This window comes from Phyllostomus hastatus, unplaced genomic scaffold (genome assembly GCF_019186645.2).
Source record: "Phyllostomus hastatus isolate PE091 unplaced genomic scaffold, TTU_PhHast_1.1 phas_scaffold_46, whole genome shotgun sequence".
Taxonomy (NCBI): Eukaryota; Metazoa; Chordata; class Mammalia; order Chiroptera; family Phyllostomidae; genus Phyllostomus; species Phyllostomus hastatus.
This window is the reverse complement of record NW_025334032.1, coordinates 25,953,921-25,969,621: the sequence shown is the minus strand read 5'-3', so window position 1 is coordinate 25,969,621 and position 15,701 is coordinate 25,953,921. Positions and strand designations below refer to the sequence as shown.

At 41.9% G+C, this 15,701-nt stretch overlaps 1 protein-coding gene across 4 annotated transcripts in view; it reads left to right on the top strand.

Moving 5' to 3' along the window:
* Positions 1 to 15,701, top strand: part of UNC5D (unc-5 netrin receptor D) — a 484,491-nt gene that overhangs the window by 458,944 nt on the left and 9,846 nt on the right. For all 4 annotated transcript variants that reach the window (XM_045821390.1, XM_045821389.1, XM_045821388.1 and 1 more), the window contains one exon: positions 7,233 to 7,411. In XM_045821390.1, the coding sequence (XP_045677346.1) occupies positions 7,233 to 7,411 (179 nt within the window). The remainder of the gene's footprint in view (positions 1 to 7,232; positions 7,412 to 15,701) is intronic.

Below are 15,701 nucleotides of genomic sequence, written 5' to 3'. Positions count from 1 at the left end.
ATGCACAGGACCCACGCCCATGTATGGGTTCTCCCATGGGGAATCAGGCCTGCAATGTACGTACCTAGGCCACTTGCTGAGTCTTACTTTTTGCTAAAATTCCCTCAGCCTGAATTGAGGACATTTACTGCAAAGCAACTTCCTAAAATTCATGCTAAACCTTCCAAGGATGAATGTAACTGGTTCAACTACTTCTGCCTTTTCATTTGCAAATATCCCTCTTCTGTGATGTGATTAGCAGCATTGGCTCCTTTGTTTTCTGTATGAGGTAACCACCTAAAGAGAGCTTGTGCATAGTTAATGAGGACCTTCTTGTAATGTGCCCAGTAAGACAATAAAAGCTCATTGGAGGAAGGGCTGAGGCTTTTGCTCCCCTTGAGAGAAAAGCCATGCTGTCCCTTTTCCTCCACTGGACTCGGTAGTCCATGTGAATGTCTCATTTCATCCAAAATGACGCAGACACGGTGGGCCAGTGTCTGCATCAGAATAGCAGCTGAAATTCATTATTAGCCAATGGTACAGGTGAGACATGCACATGCCAGAAAGAGACACAAGGATACCACCGGGCAGCTTTCTGTTGCTTCTGACTAGCTCTCCAGGAGTCAGTTGGCCCCATTTGCGTTATTTCTTATCAGGGCCTCTGCCGACCCTCCAGGCTCAAGGTTCTGCACATCCCCATGTCCATGAAACCGAGATTCATCAATACAGTAAGACAGAGTAGATATTAATCCATTTTCTTACTTTGTGGAATGAGAAGTGCAAAGAGGGGAAGGACTTTGTCCAATGACATATCGCTACTGAAGGGCAGAGTTAGACGGGGAGCCAAAGGGAACGTTCGCTAAAGGATAACAGACAGCTGCCCTCACTGGAGTGGCTCAGATCGCTGGGCATCATCCCACAAAGTGAAAGTTTGCCAGTTCAATTCCTGGGTGCAGCGCATGCCTGGGTTGCCGGTTCCACCATCAGTCGGGGCGAGAACGAGAGGCAACGGATCGATGTTGCTCTCTCGCATTGATGTTTCTCTTCCTTTCTGCCTCCCTCCTTTCCCCTCTCTAAAAATAAATAAATAAAACCTTTTTTAAAAAAAGGTACCTGACACCTGCCATGATTCTGATTGGCATCCCACCCTCCAGTGGTTATTTGAGAGTGGATGGAGAGAGAGCTGAGTAGAATCAGGGGAGGCACATGATGCTTCTGTTTCGCAATTCTAATCCCTGGCTAGTTTAGAAAAAAACATACATGTTACTGTTCAACTGTAGAATGCGTGTGTGTATTCACATTTATGCACACATACATATTTTGTGTAAATATATAAATAATATATGCAAATCATTTTGGCTTGGGAGAAGGTTTAACACACTATGTATACATACATCTCAACTTCAGGGGGTATTTTCTTTGAAAACTTGTAGCCTCATAGCATTATCACTTCCCTCCATTCTCATTTCCATTCATTGTTCATGCAAAATGAATATTGCTAATTCCCCGAACAGTTTTTCTGAAGAGCGGATGGCTTTCCAAAGGACTGTGCCTCAAAATTGATAGCTGTCTTCACTGACATGTTTATACAGTATTTGCATGCATTATCGCCAATTAGCATTATGTGCTAAAGTAGTTTTGATGGGGAAGGTATATCCAGAAACCTAGGTAGGATATTTTTAGAGTATCTTTCCTGAACAGTCATGGCATATTTAAGACAATACATTTCAAAGTAAAATAAAAACTGTACTAAAGTTTTAAAATAAAAACCAAAGAAAAACTAAAGTTTTCCTTCCGGTATTCAGAAGCGAGCAGGAAAAGGCAGAAAATAAAGATGGTTCTGATGCACGTTGCCCAAAGGGTCTGTCAACAGATCAACTTAAGAATTCTAAGTTTAAAAGATTTTTTAAGGCACTCAGATATTGAGGATCAACTTCTGCCATTACAGGATATCTATGTAAAAGGAATGTGATTGAGCTGATACATCCTGGTACCTTTGCTCCTTGCTTAAATAAATCCTTGGAGTGCATGAAAGAAAAATGAGCTAATAAACAAAATCTTATCCTTTACTCTCCAATTCCTTTTTTAATGCTTCACAAAGTTTACAATCACTCTGAAATGCCTTGAAGAAGATAACATCACAGTATCTCTTTATAAAAGGAGGCAAGTATGTGAATAATATTTAGATATTCAGTGTTGGACTACAGTCATCCAATTTGTAGGCTCCTGCATTTTAGAAACTTTATGAGCCCTTCTGATCCTGTAAGGATCGTTTTATTAATTGCTTCAAGTGTCACTGCTGGAATCCAGCCCAGCACATCTTCAGCTCTTTGGAATAAACTGCATTTCTTAGGCAAATCTAATTTGTTATAATTTCTTATGTGAGAAGAAAATTAAGAACTTTTGAAAGCTGCTCTATTTCCAGGCACCATTTCATGGGCTTTCACATACAACCATCAAAACTCTGTGGATTGGTATACTATGACAATTTTACATGCTACAACAGTCTCAAAGAGGTCAAACTTCATATCCAAGGTCACAGAGCAAATAGGATGGGTAGCCAGAGTTCCCTACTGAGATGCCTGACCTCAAGATCAAAGACTGGATTTCCATACAATGCTGCTTCAGGATCCCAGTCAAGGAGGTCTACTTTAGCAGTCCTAACTTTGGCCTTGTCCATAATGTAAGCCATCTCTTTGGAGACTTCAGCACTAGTAACACACATCACAGCACCAGCGATTCTGTCTTTGAGTATGAAAGAACATGAAATTTGGGGTAGTCTTTCCTTGAAACTGTAGAAGGATGAGATGTAACTATTTGTGTGATGGGCTAAAATAAGAGTTCATTCTGTAGATCTTGAAGAATAGAACTGATTTCCCCATGTATAGGTCGTCCTGCCAAGAGATGTCTGGATTGAATGATCACTCCAGGTCCTTCCAACCCTGGGCTGTCTCACTCCTTGGAAAAGCACACGCCTGGTGCTATATCTGATGAACAAAAACAATCTCCTTCTTAAAAATGACTTGGTCTTTGTGGTAGATGGTTTGAGAAAAAGTGAAGATATATAAAGTGCTGAAAAATTGGGATTACCTGGGGAGAAAGTAGGATACATTCTACATATAGGTCTGTATCAATCAGGAGTAATAGATCAGTTGTTAAATTGTATATTTCATGGCCACTAGGCTGAAAGAGGCTGCATTGGGTAGTTTTAATAAGTTAGTAATAGGGTTTTATTGGTTAATAATAAAATTATAATGATAAAGACCTAAAACTTCTGAAGATTTTAAAAGATTTTGTTAAAATACATTTTTAATATCTCCCTTCCTCCAAAAGTCCCTGCATATTTAGGTTTAAGGCTCCCAATTTCCACCTTACTTTAATGGATTATCTTAGTGTTGCCATTTCATGATTTAACAATGGAACCATGAGAGGTAAAAGCGATACATATATGCATATGTATACATAATGAATGTTATATATAATATGATGTATACAAAATAATATTGACTTTAAATATCTAAATGCAGTGATTATTCTTATTTTCTCATTAAAGGCATTGGTTCTGTATGCTAAGCCTCACACCCCCCATATGCTCCCATGCCTCTCTTATCTTCAAGATAAACACAACCATGCATATCTTCTCACGCTAAAAATTATTTCAGTGATCTAGTTAGTACATCTTTTCTGTTCTTAAAGTGGCCATTATGTCAGTCTTTAGAGGTAGGCTGGTTCTCCTCAAATTTAACCAAACTGAATTAACTAATGATTATCACCAATTGATACTCTACAAAGCAATGGTATCATCTATCTAAAAATTGTGGACAAAAGCAAAATAATTTTGGCAATATTGAAGAGAAGAAAATTCAAGTAACTTATTCCATCATTCCTTATTAATGTAATATTACTGAATAATATATTTTTTAGTAGAAACAACTCCAAATTGTAATAGTACTTGTTACAATTTTCCCTTCAAGCAATTTCTCTTATCTTTCTTCCAAAAGTGGTAGAAGTTGGGGATGATTTGTCTGTTACAAAACAGAATACTCAGAATTTCCCATTGATTTACAACTCCCAAGCTAACCAGGTAGCAGCTGCTTATCTCAGATGTGCAGAGCACGAAAACCTACTGTTCCTCTGAATATTTAAACAATCAGAAAAAGTGGTGTATCTACAGGATTCTTATTACTTGGCCCAGATGTCTTTTAGAATGCATCATAAATGTTACATAAAGTATCATCTTTATGCATGGAAAATATTTAAATTTGGAAACTATCAAGGAAATGGGGGTCCACTTAGTAAAGGGTAGTAAATAGAAACACTTATTTTTAGTTAGTTTCATAATATTTCATTCACCTTCAAATTGTATTCAATTAATTCCGAAGGCTCTTATTTATCCAGGTGGTCTTTTTTTCTACCACCAATAAAGATAGGGGTTGGTGCACTCGGTCAGTTCGCAGATGCCGTCAGGGCCTCCAGCAGCCAGCTCTCTCCCCCACAGTCCTTCGGCGTGAATACTTCCATGTCTCCAGCGTCACTGGCAAGCCACCTTCTCAGCTTCTCATGTGTGAACACGTCTGGTGCCATTTTATCGTAATTACCATGTTTTCCCGCATAGAATCACTTTTATCCCTCTATCCCTAGGTTCTATCGTCCTCTCTAAGGACATTCTTCTGCCTTAAATCAGGAAATATTTAAGAAAACTGCTCCTACTTGACTTGCATTTTATTAAAAGCTAGAAGGAATTTTATAAACTATGATTTTTAAAAAGCAATATATCTTGTAACCTACTGTATGCAGTAAGAAGCCAGATTTGGTTTATTTTATAACTATACAACATATCAGAAAGGAATTCTCTATTCTGCCTAAAATAATGACTTATCCACTCAATTTTTATTCAATCAATAGCTACCCATCCTTCAAGGCCAACTCCAGTGCCTTTTCCTTGATGGCTTTCTGATTCTTAATTCCTGAAGCATGATGCCAAGTATCACTCAGAGAGCATTTTTCTTAACACCCGGCTCTGTGGGTTTCTTGGTACTTGTCTTGAAGCAGGATGACACAGTGAAATGAGTCCTTGTGTAGGTATTAGGATATCAGATTCTGGTTGTAGCTACATCACACACCACCCAGGTGACTTTTACCAAATTTCCTAATCTCTCAGGAGTCTATGAAAAATGCCATAAGACTGATTAGGAAGGTGTGGCTGACAGAGGTCATGCAGCACCCATGGTCACTGAGCTAGAAGACCAAACTCATACTCTGACCTTGAAAACCATGCTTTTATTACCCTATGCTAACTGCAAATTCTTGGAAGACTTTTTATGGGCATTGTTGTGTAGTACTCCAGGGAAGGGAACTAACACCAAAGAGTAGAATCTCTCTAATATGATAACATGTGCTTTGATTTTCCAAAAAGAAGATAAAATATGCAGCATTTCTCAAATGGATTTGACCATGGGACAGCTCTTTCTTGGAACATAGCCTGAGATACCCTTTTGGAAATGTTGGGTGAAGGCATTGTTTCCCAAACACAGCCCTCAAAATGTAATTCTGTTAAATGGTTATAGAAAGACAAAACGCATGGTCAGTCATTAATAAGATCCCTGCATGAGCCAGTGTCCTCAATTACATTTTTGAGGATGTAGGACTCATCAACTCTGAAGGTTTATAACTGTGTGAGCCTAGGCACTAGCCACAAAAGGGCCACCATGGCTTGGTGCCCTCAGCAGGAAGATGTGTAATGATTTGAAGAATAAGGGTAGGATCACAGGGCAGTTCATGAAAGGCCTGTGCTTACTTGAAGGACAGCCAAGAGGACAAGTTCCTCACCCAAAGGACATCTTCTTGGGGTTTAAACAGTCCTAAGTAGACTCAGCCCAATCTCAGATTTGACATTTTAATTTCCCTTTGCATTAGCTCTCTTTTGCCGTATCACAAATTTACCACAAATTGAACAGCATGAAACAACTGCCATTTACTGCCCCATGTTTTGTTTTAGATCATAGCCTGGGCACGGCTGCCTCACAAGGCTGTGGCAGGACACACGCTTCCAGCGGGAGCTCAGAGCCCTTCTCCAAGCGTATTCACTCAGGTCGTGGGGCAAACGCAGTTTCTTGCAGCGATAGGCCCGAAGTTCCCATGCCCTTGCTGACTGGTGGGTGGGGGCACAGCTCCCAGGGAGCACCGTCATGTCCAGCCTCATTTCCGGCCCCTTTCTCCCACAGTTCACAGCATGGCTGGCTGTCTTCTTTCAGGCCAGCAGGAGAGAACTCCAGAGAAGAGCCTCCTCTTCTCTTTTTTAAGGGCCACCTAAAAAAGTCAGGCCCACCCAGGAAAAATCTCCTGATCAGTCAACTTTTGAAGGACCTCAATTACAAGACATCTGCAGAATCCCCTTTGTCTTGCAACCTATCATAATCAGGGGAGTGAGTCAATCAAGTCCTTTGCAGGCCTTCACATGGTTAGTCGCATAAACTTGTCAACATCCACTCCAGTGTGACCAACTTTTGTGTGATTCCACGTTGGATAGATGACCCGATTGCTATGATGTACTGAAGTAACAGATCCTCATTGAATAACCCCAAATCCAAGGCAGGGTGGGCAGACAGCAGGCAGAACCTTCCAGCCTGCCCCTCTCCACACACTAGTCTAGACCTCATCACTGACTCCTGTCCGGCTCATTTTACCAAAGCAATGTATTTCTAAAACAAGGCTGAAGTTTTTTACCATACAATCACATAACTTTAGGACTGGGGAAAAAATAAACTTTAAGATGATCAGGGTACAATCCACCTCCCACCCCCGGTAACTTCTCTGACGTGTGGCTTCCCAGCCATCAGCCCATTCACCTTCGGTCAGCCCTGTCGGAGAGCCATTCCGTACACTGAACTGAAATCTGTTCTTTGGTAGTTTCATCCTATTGATTCTAGATCTATCCCTGAGAACAAACAAACAAACAAACAAAAAAGACTAATTCTGCTCTCACCTGATATATCCTCAGATGTAGAAAGCTGAGTGTTGTGACTTCCCTGAGCGCAAGATGCTGTTATAAATCTCCAGTACACAATATACTAGGCTACTGAGAAGTTATCTAATATTTTAAGAGGGAGAGGAGCTTGTCGATGTATTTTCTAGGGGTTATAACAATAGGCAAGCACGTCATGCATGTGTGTTAACACAGATTTTCTTAAGGAAAGCATTGAGCAGTAATGCTTCCGCCTGGATCCGATCATGCTCTCCTTGCTTTGTTTCAGAGTGAAAGGGAAACCATCACTTTCTTTGCACAAGAGGACAGCGCTTTCCCTGCGCAGACCGGCCCCAGAGCCTTCAAAATCCCCTATTCCATCAGACAGCGGATTTGTGCGACATTTGATACCCCCAATGCCAAAGGCAAGGACTGGCAGATGTTGGCACAGAAAAACAGCATCAACAGGTAAGTGGGGCAGCTTCCGAAAGAGGATTTTACTCGAAGAGCTGTCGCAGATGACGTGGGTTGGGGGGATCCCTGTGCCTTCCAGGCTCTGCTCTCGTTCATCCCTCGGCCACATTTCATGAGAGGGCCAACTAAGTAAAAGGAAAAGTGCAGGAATACAACACTGTGCGTGGCATTTCCTGCCACCCCACTCTGCCTTTGGTGGGGAGACATTACTCAAAGTGCTACTTTAGTCCTGGTCGATCCCCAGGATTGCTAACTGGGCCACACAAATGCAAGCCTCGGACTAGGTCACCTTAGTGCTTGTGAGGGATCCTAAGGTGAGACTATGAGATGGAGAAACGAACAAGCAAGTTTCTCCAACGCCCTCCCTACCAGCAGGTAACCTGAAGCATCATTTACCCTTCATGGGGACAAGCTCAGCCTGCAAAAGTGGGTACCTCAATATGGCCAAGGAAGTTGGCAGAGGGCATTCAACAAGCAAAAGTATGCCTAGGCACTGTGAATGAGTCTGCTGCTTAAACTGCCACCACTCATTACTGCTCTAACACTGCAGTTGAGCCGAGAGTAGAACGGAGATTCCTAACAGGCCTTATGACATCAGATGGGAAGAAGCGGGGCAATGCTCTCCGGAGCAGCAGTGCGGGGCAGGCAGGTTTTAGCTGCACTCGATGGACACCTCGCAGGGAAGGCACTGACACATAATATCTCCCTCTCCCTACCCCACCTTGCATGCCCCAGAATGAACAGACAAGAGAACAAGTTTTGCCAGAACCAACTTATTTCCCTTTTCTTTGGTACTGTTGTTTTTTCTTTTGAGGCAAAGCCCTATTTCCTTACTGTTTGGCTTGCTCTGTCATTTCCATTTTTTGTTCTTTCTTTTCACCTGACTCTTTGATCTCTGAAAGGGAGGGTGGATATTCAAGAAAGAACAGAATGTTGGGATTCAGAATCCAAGAGGGAAGGGCCCAACTAGAAAGCAGTCAGGTTCACAGAGGGAAATCAAGAGAGGAGGCATTGCCGCAAGAGAAAACAGAATTTGCAGAGCCAGAGGGCCTGAAAAGAATAGACCCTTGAAAGGACATATATTGAAAATGTAAGAATGCAAAAGTGAATGTACAGGAATAAAAGTAATATGACTATTTCCCAGCAACTTTGAAAAAGAATGAGATGTCTCATTTATAACATGAGCACCATGACTACAGCAAATTCACTTTCTGAACAGCGTGGGGACAAGAATGAAAAACTAACCCAGAAAACAGCCCTGGCTGGTGTGGCTCAGTGGATTGAGTGCTGGCTTAGGAATCAAAAGGTCACCAGTTCAATTCCCAGTCAGGGCACATGCTTGGTTGCTGGCCAGGTCCCCAGTAGGGGGCATGCGAGAGGCAACCACACATTAATGTTTCTCTCCCCCTCTCTCTCCCTTTCCCTCTCTAAAAAACAAATAAAAACTCAGAAAAAATTTTTTCTGTAAACTAACCCAGAAAACAAAATTTGTGTTAAAAAAGAACACTGGGCAGGGACTCAAAGGATCTGCAGGGCCCTCCTGACTCAACAACTGATGTCCGTTATTCCTGTTTCTCTTCTACAAACGCAGTTCCCAGAGGCCATACCACATTCACTTTCTAATCCATTCTGGTTGTGAGAGTCTACGGTTTTTAATTCGTCACCGATAAGAAAACAACTGCCCAAGCGCACCCCCCCCCCACCCCGTGCCCATGGTGCTGGCAGTGCTTTGCTGGGCGAGTGTGTGCACGAGCCTGCCTGGTTCACCTTCCTCTCCCACATTCTGTTTTAGAGGCACTCCCATTTGGAGCACACATAAGGGAGCTACAGTGAGTGCCTCCAAGGGCATCGGCTTTGACCTCGCACAGTAGGGAAAACACATCTCAAACTGGGGGACTAAGGTTCCCATCCTTTTGGCTCTGGGCTCTAGTGAGCAGTAGGTAAATGGCTACACAGGAGCAGGCTGCCCCTCCAGTGTCTAGGGTCACGAAACGTTAGCCCTTGGTGTGTCTGCCTGCTTGCTTTTCTTTTTCCCCAAGACGCCTTCTCCTGGAAAGCCTAAATTTCTTTGGCATAAGAAATTCAAACAACCTACTCTTTGGAAAGTTTCTAACATGGTCCCCAGAAAATGTTGATTTTTAATAAATGCTAGTCACTTCCTTTGAAATGTTCACAATTAATAACAAATTGGAATAGCATAAATACATGTAATCTGCTTCCATTGTTAAATCTCATTTAGTTAACACAATCAACATCAGTGAATGGCATTTCCTACCCTCCTCTGTATCCTCAAACTTAACTCTCCCAAAGTAATCTAATGAAGCAATGGTATAAACTAGGGCTCAGTAAGCATTCTGTTAAACAACCACCATAAATCCTTTAGACCATACAGGATCTGTTGCAACTACTCGGAACTATTCAGCTCTGCTTCTGTAGCGTGAGTCAGCCCCAGCAAATAGGCATGAACGTGTGCCAATAAACTGTATCAGAAAAACAGGCAAGGACCCATATCTGGCCTACAGGACACAGTTTGCTGACCCCTCATTTAAATGAGTCTGCTCTTAGTAAAAACTTCAGGATCTTATTGCTTCATGGTAATGCTGGGAGCTAGGGCTTTTCCATCCCGCTCTGCATCCAAGCCTCTTGTACCTGGGAAGAAATATATGGGACAGAATGAAGGGGATTCTCAGATGCGATTTGTCACAACTTTCTACCATGTAATCCCAAATCACTGGTCTTGCTCTCTTATGGTTATAAATGATGTAGTATAGAACTGATCATTGATGTGTGTAGAAACACACACTGATGTGTGTAAAAACCTAACATTGCCAATATGCCCATATATTTGGGTAAGAAAGCTTTCTGTACCTTGAGACTTCATCACCTCTGGGCTCACAAGAGAAAGATGATCCCAAATCACATAGTCAGTCAGTCTATTAAAAGAATTCACTGACCTTGATTTTGTGACAGCACATTCACCTACCTCTTCCCTTTCTTTCAATTTCCGAGAAAGTGTTAAAATTCTAGTGAAGCAACAGCCCTCCAAGGAGAAGTTTGCAGGGGAAGGGAAGAGAAACATTTGTTTTTATTTTGTTGCCAGTGCAAGTGTTCTTTTATCCTCCTCTTTGTAAATGCAAATGTCACTGATGATAATCTGCCTTTTTGCCAAACAGGTTTCTACTTAGATCTGAATAGGAGGTTAAAGGCATGGGATGTAAAGTGAAAGGCTTAGCCAGCGATGAGAATGTGGGAAATGTCAGTGGCCTGTGCTATGAAGAAGCAACGCAGGTGGCCTTGCAACCTGCCTGGCACGTGGATCGCCCTAAGTAAGCGCCACAGCCTCGCAAAGAATGTCACAGAAAACAGTGGTGGTTATAGATTCTGTGAGCAGACTCTATTGTTACTCAGAGCCCCCACTTGCTGCATATCCAAGCTGAGATTGTGCATTTATTCTACGAATGCCGACACAGTACTCTCCGTCTCAATGTTCTTGGCTACCTGTGATGGGGAGGGGGACAGGGCTGAGAAAGGAAGACTTGATTGGGCAGGAGTAGATGCTGGGCAGCACTGCTGAGAACTAAACAAATTAAATGATACTGGACGCTAGCTGCTTCAGCTGGAAGCGTTCTCCCATCTCTCAACGTCCTTCGCACTTTGTGTCTTTTATGATACTTTATTTTGTAACAGTTAAACATATCACATTACAGGCAAATCAATAGTTTTTCTATATGAGTGACATGAACTTTTTCACTGGATAGTGTACTTGACCTTAAAAACTTGCCTCATACTAATACAACAGATAAAATAGGCATCAAAGGATTTTGAAAGTTGGCTTCAAAAGAAAGCAGGTTTACATTGTGGGGAATTCCTGCCTTTCGTTCAGGTCTTAGACAGTACCTGACACTATTAGACCATTGTCTTTTTAAGGTCTCATGATTGCCATATTCCAAAAACCCTTGTGAAAAAACATAGGCAGCTTGACCAGGTTGCTATGGGAACAGAGGATGGATAAAGGGCATGAGACACGGGAGGATGAATAGAGGGGAAGCAGCCGAATTGGAAGAAAGAATTCCAAAATGGAAAACAGCAGATAAAATTGCATCTTATTAATAGTTTTTCTTCAATAATAGTATACTTACTTGAAAATTTACAAGCACTTCCAGAGAAATATTTTTCTTATTGTTCAACTGGTTAAAAGTAGTTCAAATGCATTTTAGATGTTAGTCATCACGGGTGATGGTGAAGAATTTATGAATAAAATACTTCACACCTCATGGCTGACCAGCAGTACTACAATAGCTTGTTTTTCCACCAAATCTTTTTAATAGGACCTCTAGTGAGAAGCAGGGATCTTCTCACCTGAAGGTCCTATCCTTTCATTTCCTCTGTCCACCCTCTTAATTGGATGTACAGGAACAGTGAAATGGCCAGAGGGCAGGGAGAGAGGACAAAGGAAGGTCACAAGGGAGCTTACTAATCTATGTCTGAATAATTGTTGAGAATTCATTACACAAAGAACAGTCCCAGCTCCAGCTTTCCCATGGGGTAAAGGAAGGAGGAGGAGAAAACGGAGAAAATGATGAGAAAATGCATACAGAAAACTGCCTGCTTCACAGGAAGGCCACTGTGGGTGGCCACGCCAGTGACCACTGGGATCGTCTCTTCATCCTGTGTTTTGGGATTTACCATGACTATACCAAACTAAGCTTTCTCAGTTCTGCAAGCTAGAGGCTAGTAAATACATTCTAATATTTAAATATGAAAATGATGGGAGGCTGCCCTTTCTAAAAAACAATGTCCATGGCTCTCTTAAGGAGAAGTAATACATGGGGTACAGCACTAGATAGGTCCTTGGGGGCGAAACACGATGCAGCTCAAATCAGATTTCCAGGTTCTCACCCAGTGGGTTTATGCAGGTTCTGAAATGTAAAGAGGCCTTGCAGGGAAGCCAGAGGGACGCCGCACAGCACAGTGGTGAGCGATTGGGCTTCAGTCCACCCAAGTCAATGAGTCATGAAACCCCCCACTAACATGAGGTTGCAAACAGACAGCCCTGGGACAAGTTTAACTACGAACACACTGTATATGGTGTTTAAGTGGCAGGTGTTCATCCTTGAGGCAATACAGAAGAGTAGCTTTTTATGTTCCTCTAGGAGAACCAATGTCATCCTCAAGGGACTTTGCATACCTTCTAGGCAAGGGGTGAATTTGCCCTGATCTTTGAAGAAATAAGCTTTCCTCCTTGAAGCTATTACAGTTTGCAGGAAAGATGGACATGCTAAATCCCCTTTGTCACCTAAATAATCCCCATCCCCAATGCTGTCTCAAGCAGGACCTGAAAATGCTGACAATATCGGGGTGCCTGAATATGACATTTTCATAATTTGAGAAAGTGAAATCACAGGAAGGATTATACCTAATTCATTAGAGTGTCATTTAAGTAATTAACTATTTCTTTTCGATTGTGAGCTTTTAGTCAAACACGTAATATTTTGCAAAAGAAGAAGTATAAGTATTTCACCCTCCCCTCACTCAGCCTCAGCACAGTGGTGTCTCCTCTTGGAACAAACGGTGGTCAATCTGCATCACCCTCAAGACGCTTGAAAATGTCTCAAGGTTATTGAAGTGGAAAATGAATAGAAATGAGACCTATTTTTCCATGACATACCCCAATTCGAAGAAGAGATTTGATTTGGTAGTTCTCAATGCCCTTCCTTTCCAAACATGAGAGGTCACGTGGACTTACCCTGTCGGGGATGAAACTGGAGAGCTGCAAACAGGCCCTACCACTGTCTTCCTTCTCACGGGGCAACTCACGGGCGGTCCTGAGAGCTCCGGGGCTTTCACTGCGTTTCCCAAAGGAGGAATCCTTGCTATTTATTCCCTTCCAGGAGCTGGACAGTCAGATAGGCAAAAGGAAGAACTAGGAGGGGAATTCTGTTGCCAAACTGATTCGCCTAAAAAAATTAAGGCAGCACTCTTAGGGGAAAGCAGAGTGGAGTTTGGCGAGTTCTCACAGCCTGTACCTTTCCTTCTGGGTTCTGCACACCAGCGTTCTTTCCTTTGAAGGCACGAGGGTTCAACAGGCACAGGCTACATTATGGTGCACACTTTGTGCTTATTCTGGGAAAATGGAACACTGACTTGCTTTCTGCTGGAGGCTGCTTTGCTGTTTGGTGAGTGCCCAGTGAGCCTGAAGTTTGTAAAGGAAAGCTAGACAGGCCAAATGCTCATGGAGTGTCCGATTACTACTGTGTGGAATAAATGGTGGTGTGTTTCTCTTCTGTTTGCATCTAAAGAACCACGTGGAGGATTGGTTTTGGTCACAGAAGAGGCTTACATTAAATGAGACAATTAGGATGATGGCAGGCATATTATTTTCTTTCATTATGACTATATTTCAACTCCCTATTTAGTACTATACAGTAGGTTTATGTAGTAGTATTATAATGAAGTTCCCCAATTTATTATAGGCAGCTAAACTTAGTCTTCACTTTTTATACTGCCAGCCTACTCAGGAGAAAGGTGTTTTTTAAATATCCTTTTTAATGTCAAAAAAAGTTGTCTTAATATGCATGACAGCAGTTTGTAGAATATAAACAAACCTGCTGCCCTCATGTTAGAGGTGCACGTGCTCCCTTCTGCTTGGAAGTGTCGGGTGTGAGCCTGAACACTGAGTGAGATTATGGCGTGTGCCTGGTGTGCGGTATCTTCAATGCTAAGGCTGCGGCAGCTCAAGTGCGGTCCCCTGCTATATTGTAGCGGGAAAATCATTCTCAGTCACAAGAAGAGCTCACAGCTTGTGAATAGGTATATTGGCCCCCTGGTACTATGGTTCTGAGTAACTAAAATACAGGCTTTGTTATCTGGAATTCAGACAAAAATCCAGCTATAAGCGCAATGTGCCCTTGATAGCTCGTCAGTGCGTTTCCCCAAAGGCTAAGATAGAGCAGAGCGGCACACCCACGCCTTCCCCCATTACTGCTATCTAATCTCTATTCGCTGATTGAGGGTTTAGACGCCACTATTCCCTAAGACACCTGCATCTGAATCCCGCTTTCAGGTGTAAAGACAGAGTGGTATCTCTAAGTTCACACTGAATGGACTCCTAGACACCTTTCCTTTTCATAAAATTAGCCCTGTGTCACAATAGGATGTAAGACCTTATAAGCTATTTATCATGGTTCCTTCAAGCCTCCCCTCTTTGTACCTAGAGAAGAAAACAGAAGCCACAGTAACCAGTTCCAAAAATCCCCAGATCTAACCTAATTTCCATCATTGGTTTAACAAGGTCATTAGTTTGAAGATGTATTTTGAAACCCGAGATTCTATATAAAAACTTAGTTTCTCTCTCTCTCTCTCTGTCACACACACACACACACACCCCATTATAAAGTTGGCCTGTGTCTAGCTAGCAAAATTGCTAAGGTAAAGATTTATGTTCCCAGCTCTGCCCCGGTTTCCACAAAAAGCATGGGATTGAGCTCGGGATCAGGGGTCGGGGAAAGGGAAGTCTCAAACAGTTGAAATTAATCATGGTAATAAAACAAACCCCCAGGAGCTCAAGTGGATAGAAAGTATGCAGACTAACAAACAATATTCAACTTAATGAACCATTGCTCCGCAATGAACTTAGGTGGATGAATCTATAAAGCTGTCTTAGCATGGGTTTTTTACAGCTTATCTGTACTCTTTCAGTGATAGTTCCAAAGAAAAAGATAAAAGTCACTGAGGAATGAATTTCATCAAAGGCATAGAATGATTCTTAAGTAAATTCCTAAAATTTACAGAGTACATAATCTCACTTGCATAGCATACTGCATCTTTATGACACACACACACACAAAAAAAACACCTTATTTTTCAAAATTACCTCAGTCGATCAGAATTTGAAAAGGCTATAACAAAAGATTTCCCCAAAGTTCAGTGCATAAAATAGAACAATTTGAAGCATCTAAGATGAAAACAAACATGCATTTCTTTAAACATGTTTTAAAAAGAAAAAAAATTGAGTTATATTTAAAGGCATTCACCTGAATTTCAGGTCCACTGTTTCTGCTAAATGTTATTTCATTTCAAAAAATAATCAAAGATACTCAGGAAATTTCCTGAAATCAAATATTGCTATGAATTCTCTTTTCTAGTAGTAACAAAATTCCCTGAGTAATTTGTGCATGTACTTGCTGGTGTCCAAATGCACCAGCCTGATTGTGAAGCGAAAGGGACCACATAGATTGGGATCAGAAATATTTCAAAAGAGTGGCGGGAAGATAAGGACATGAAT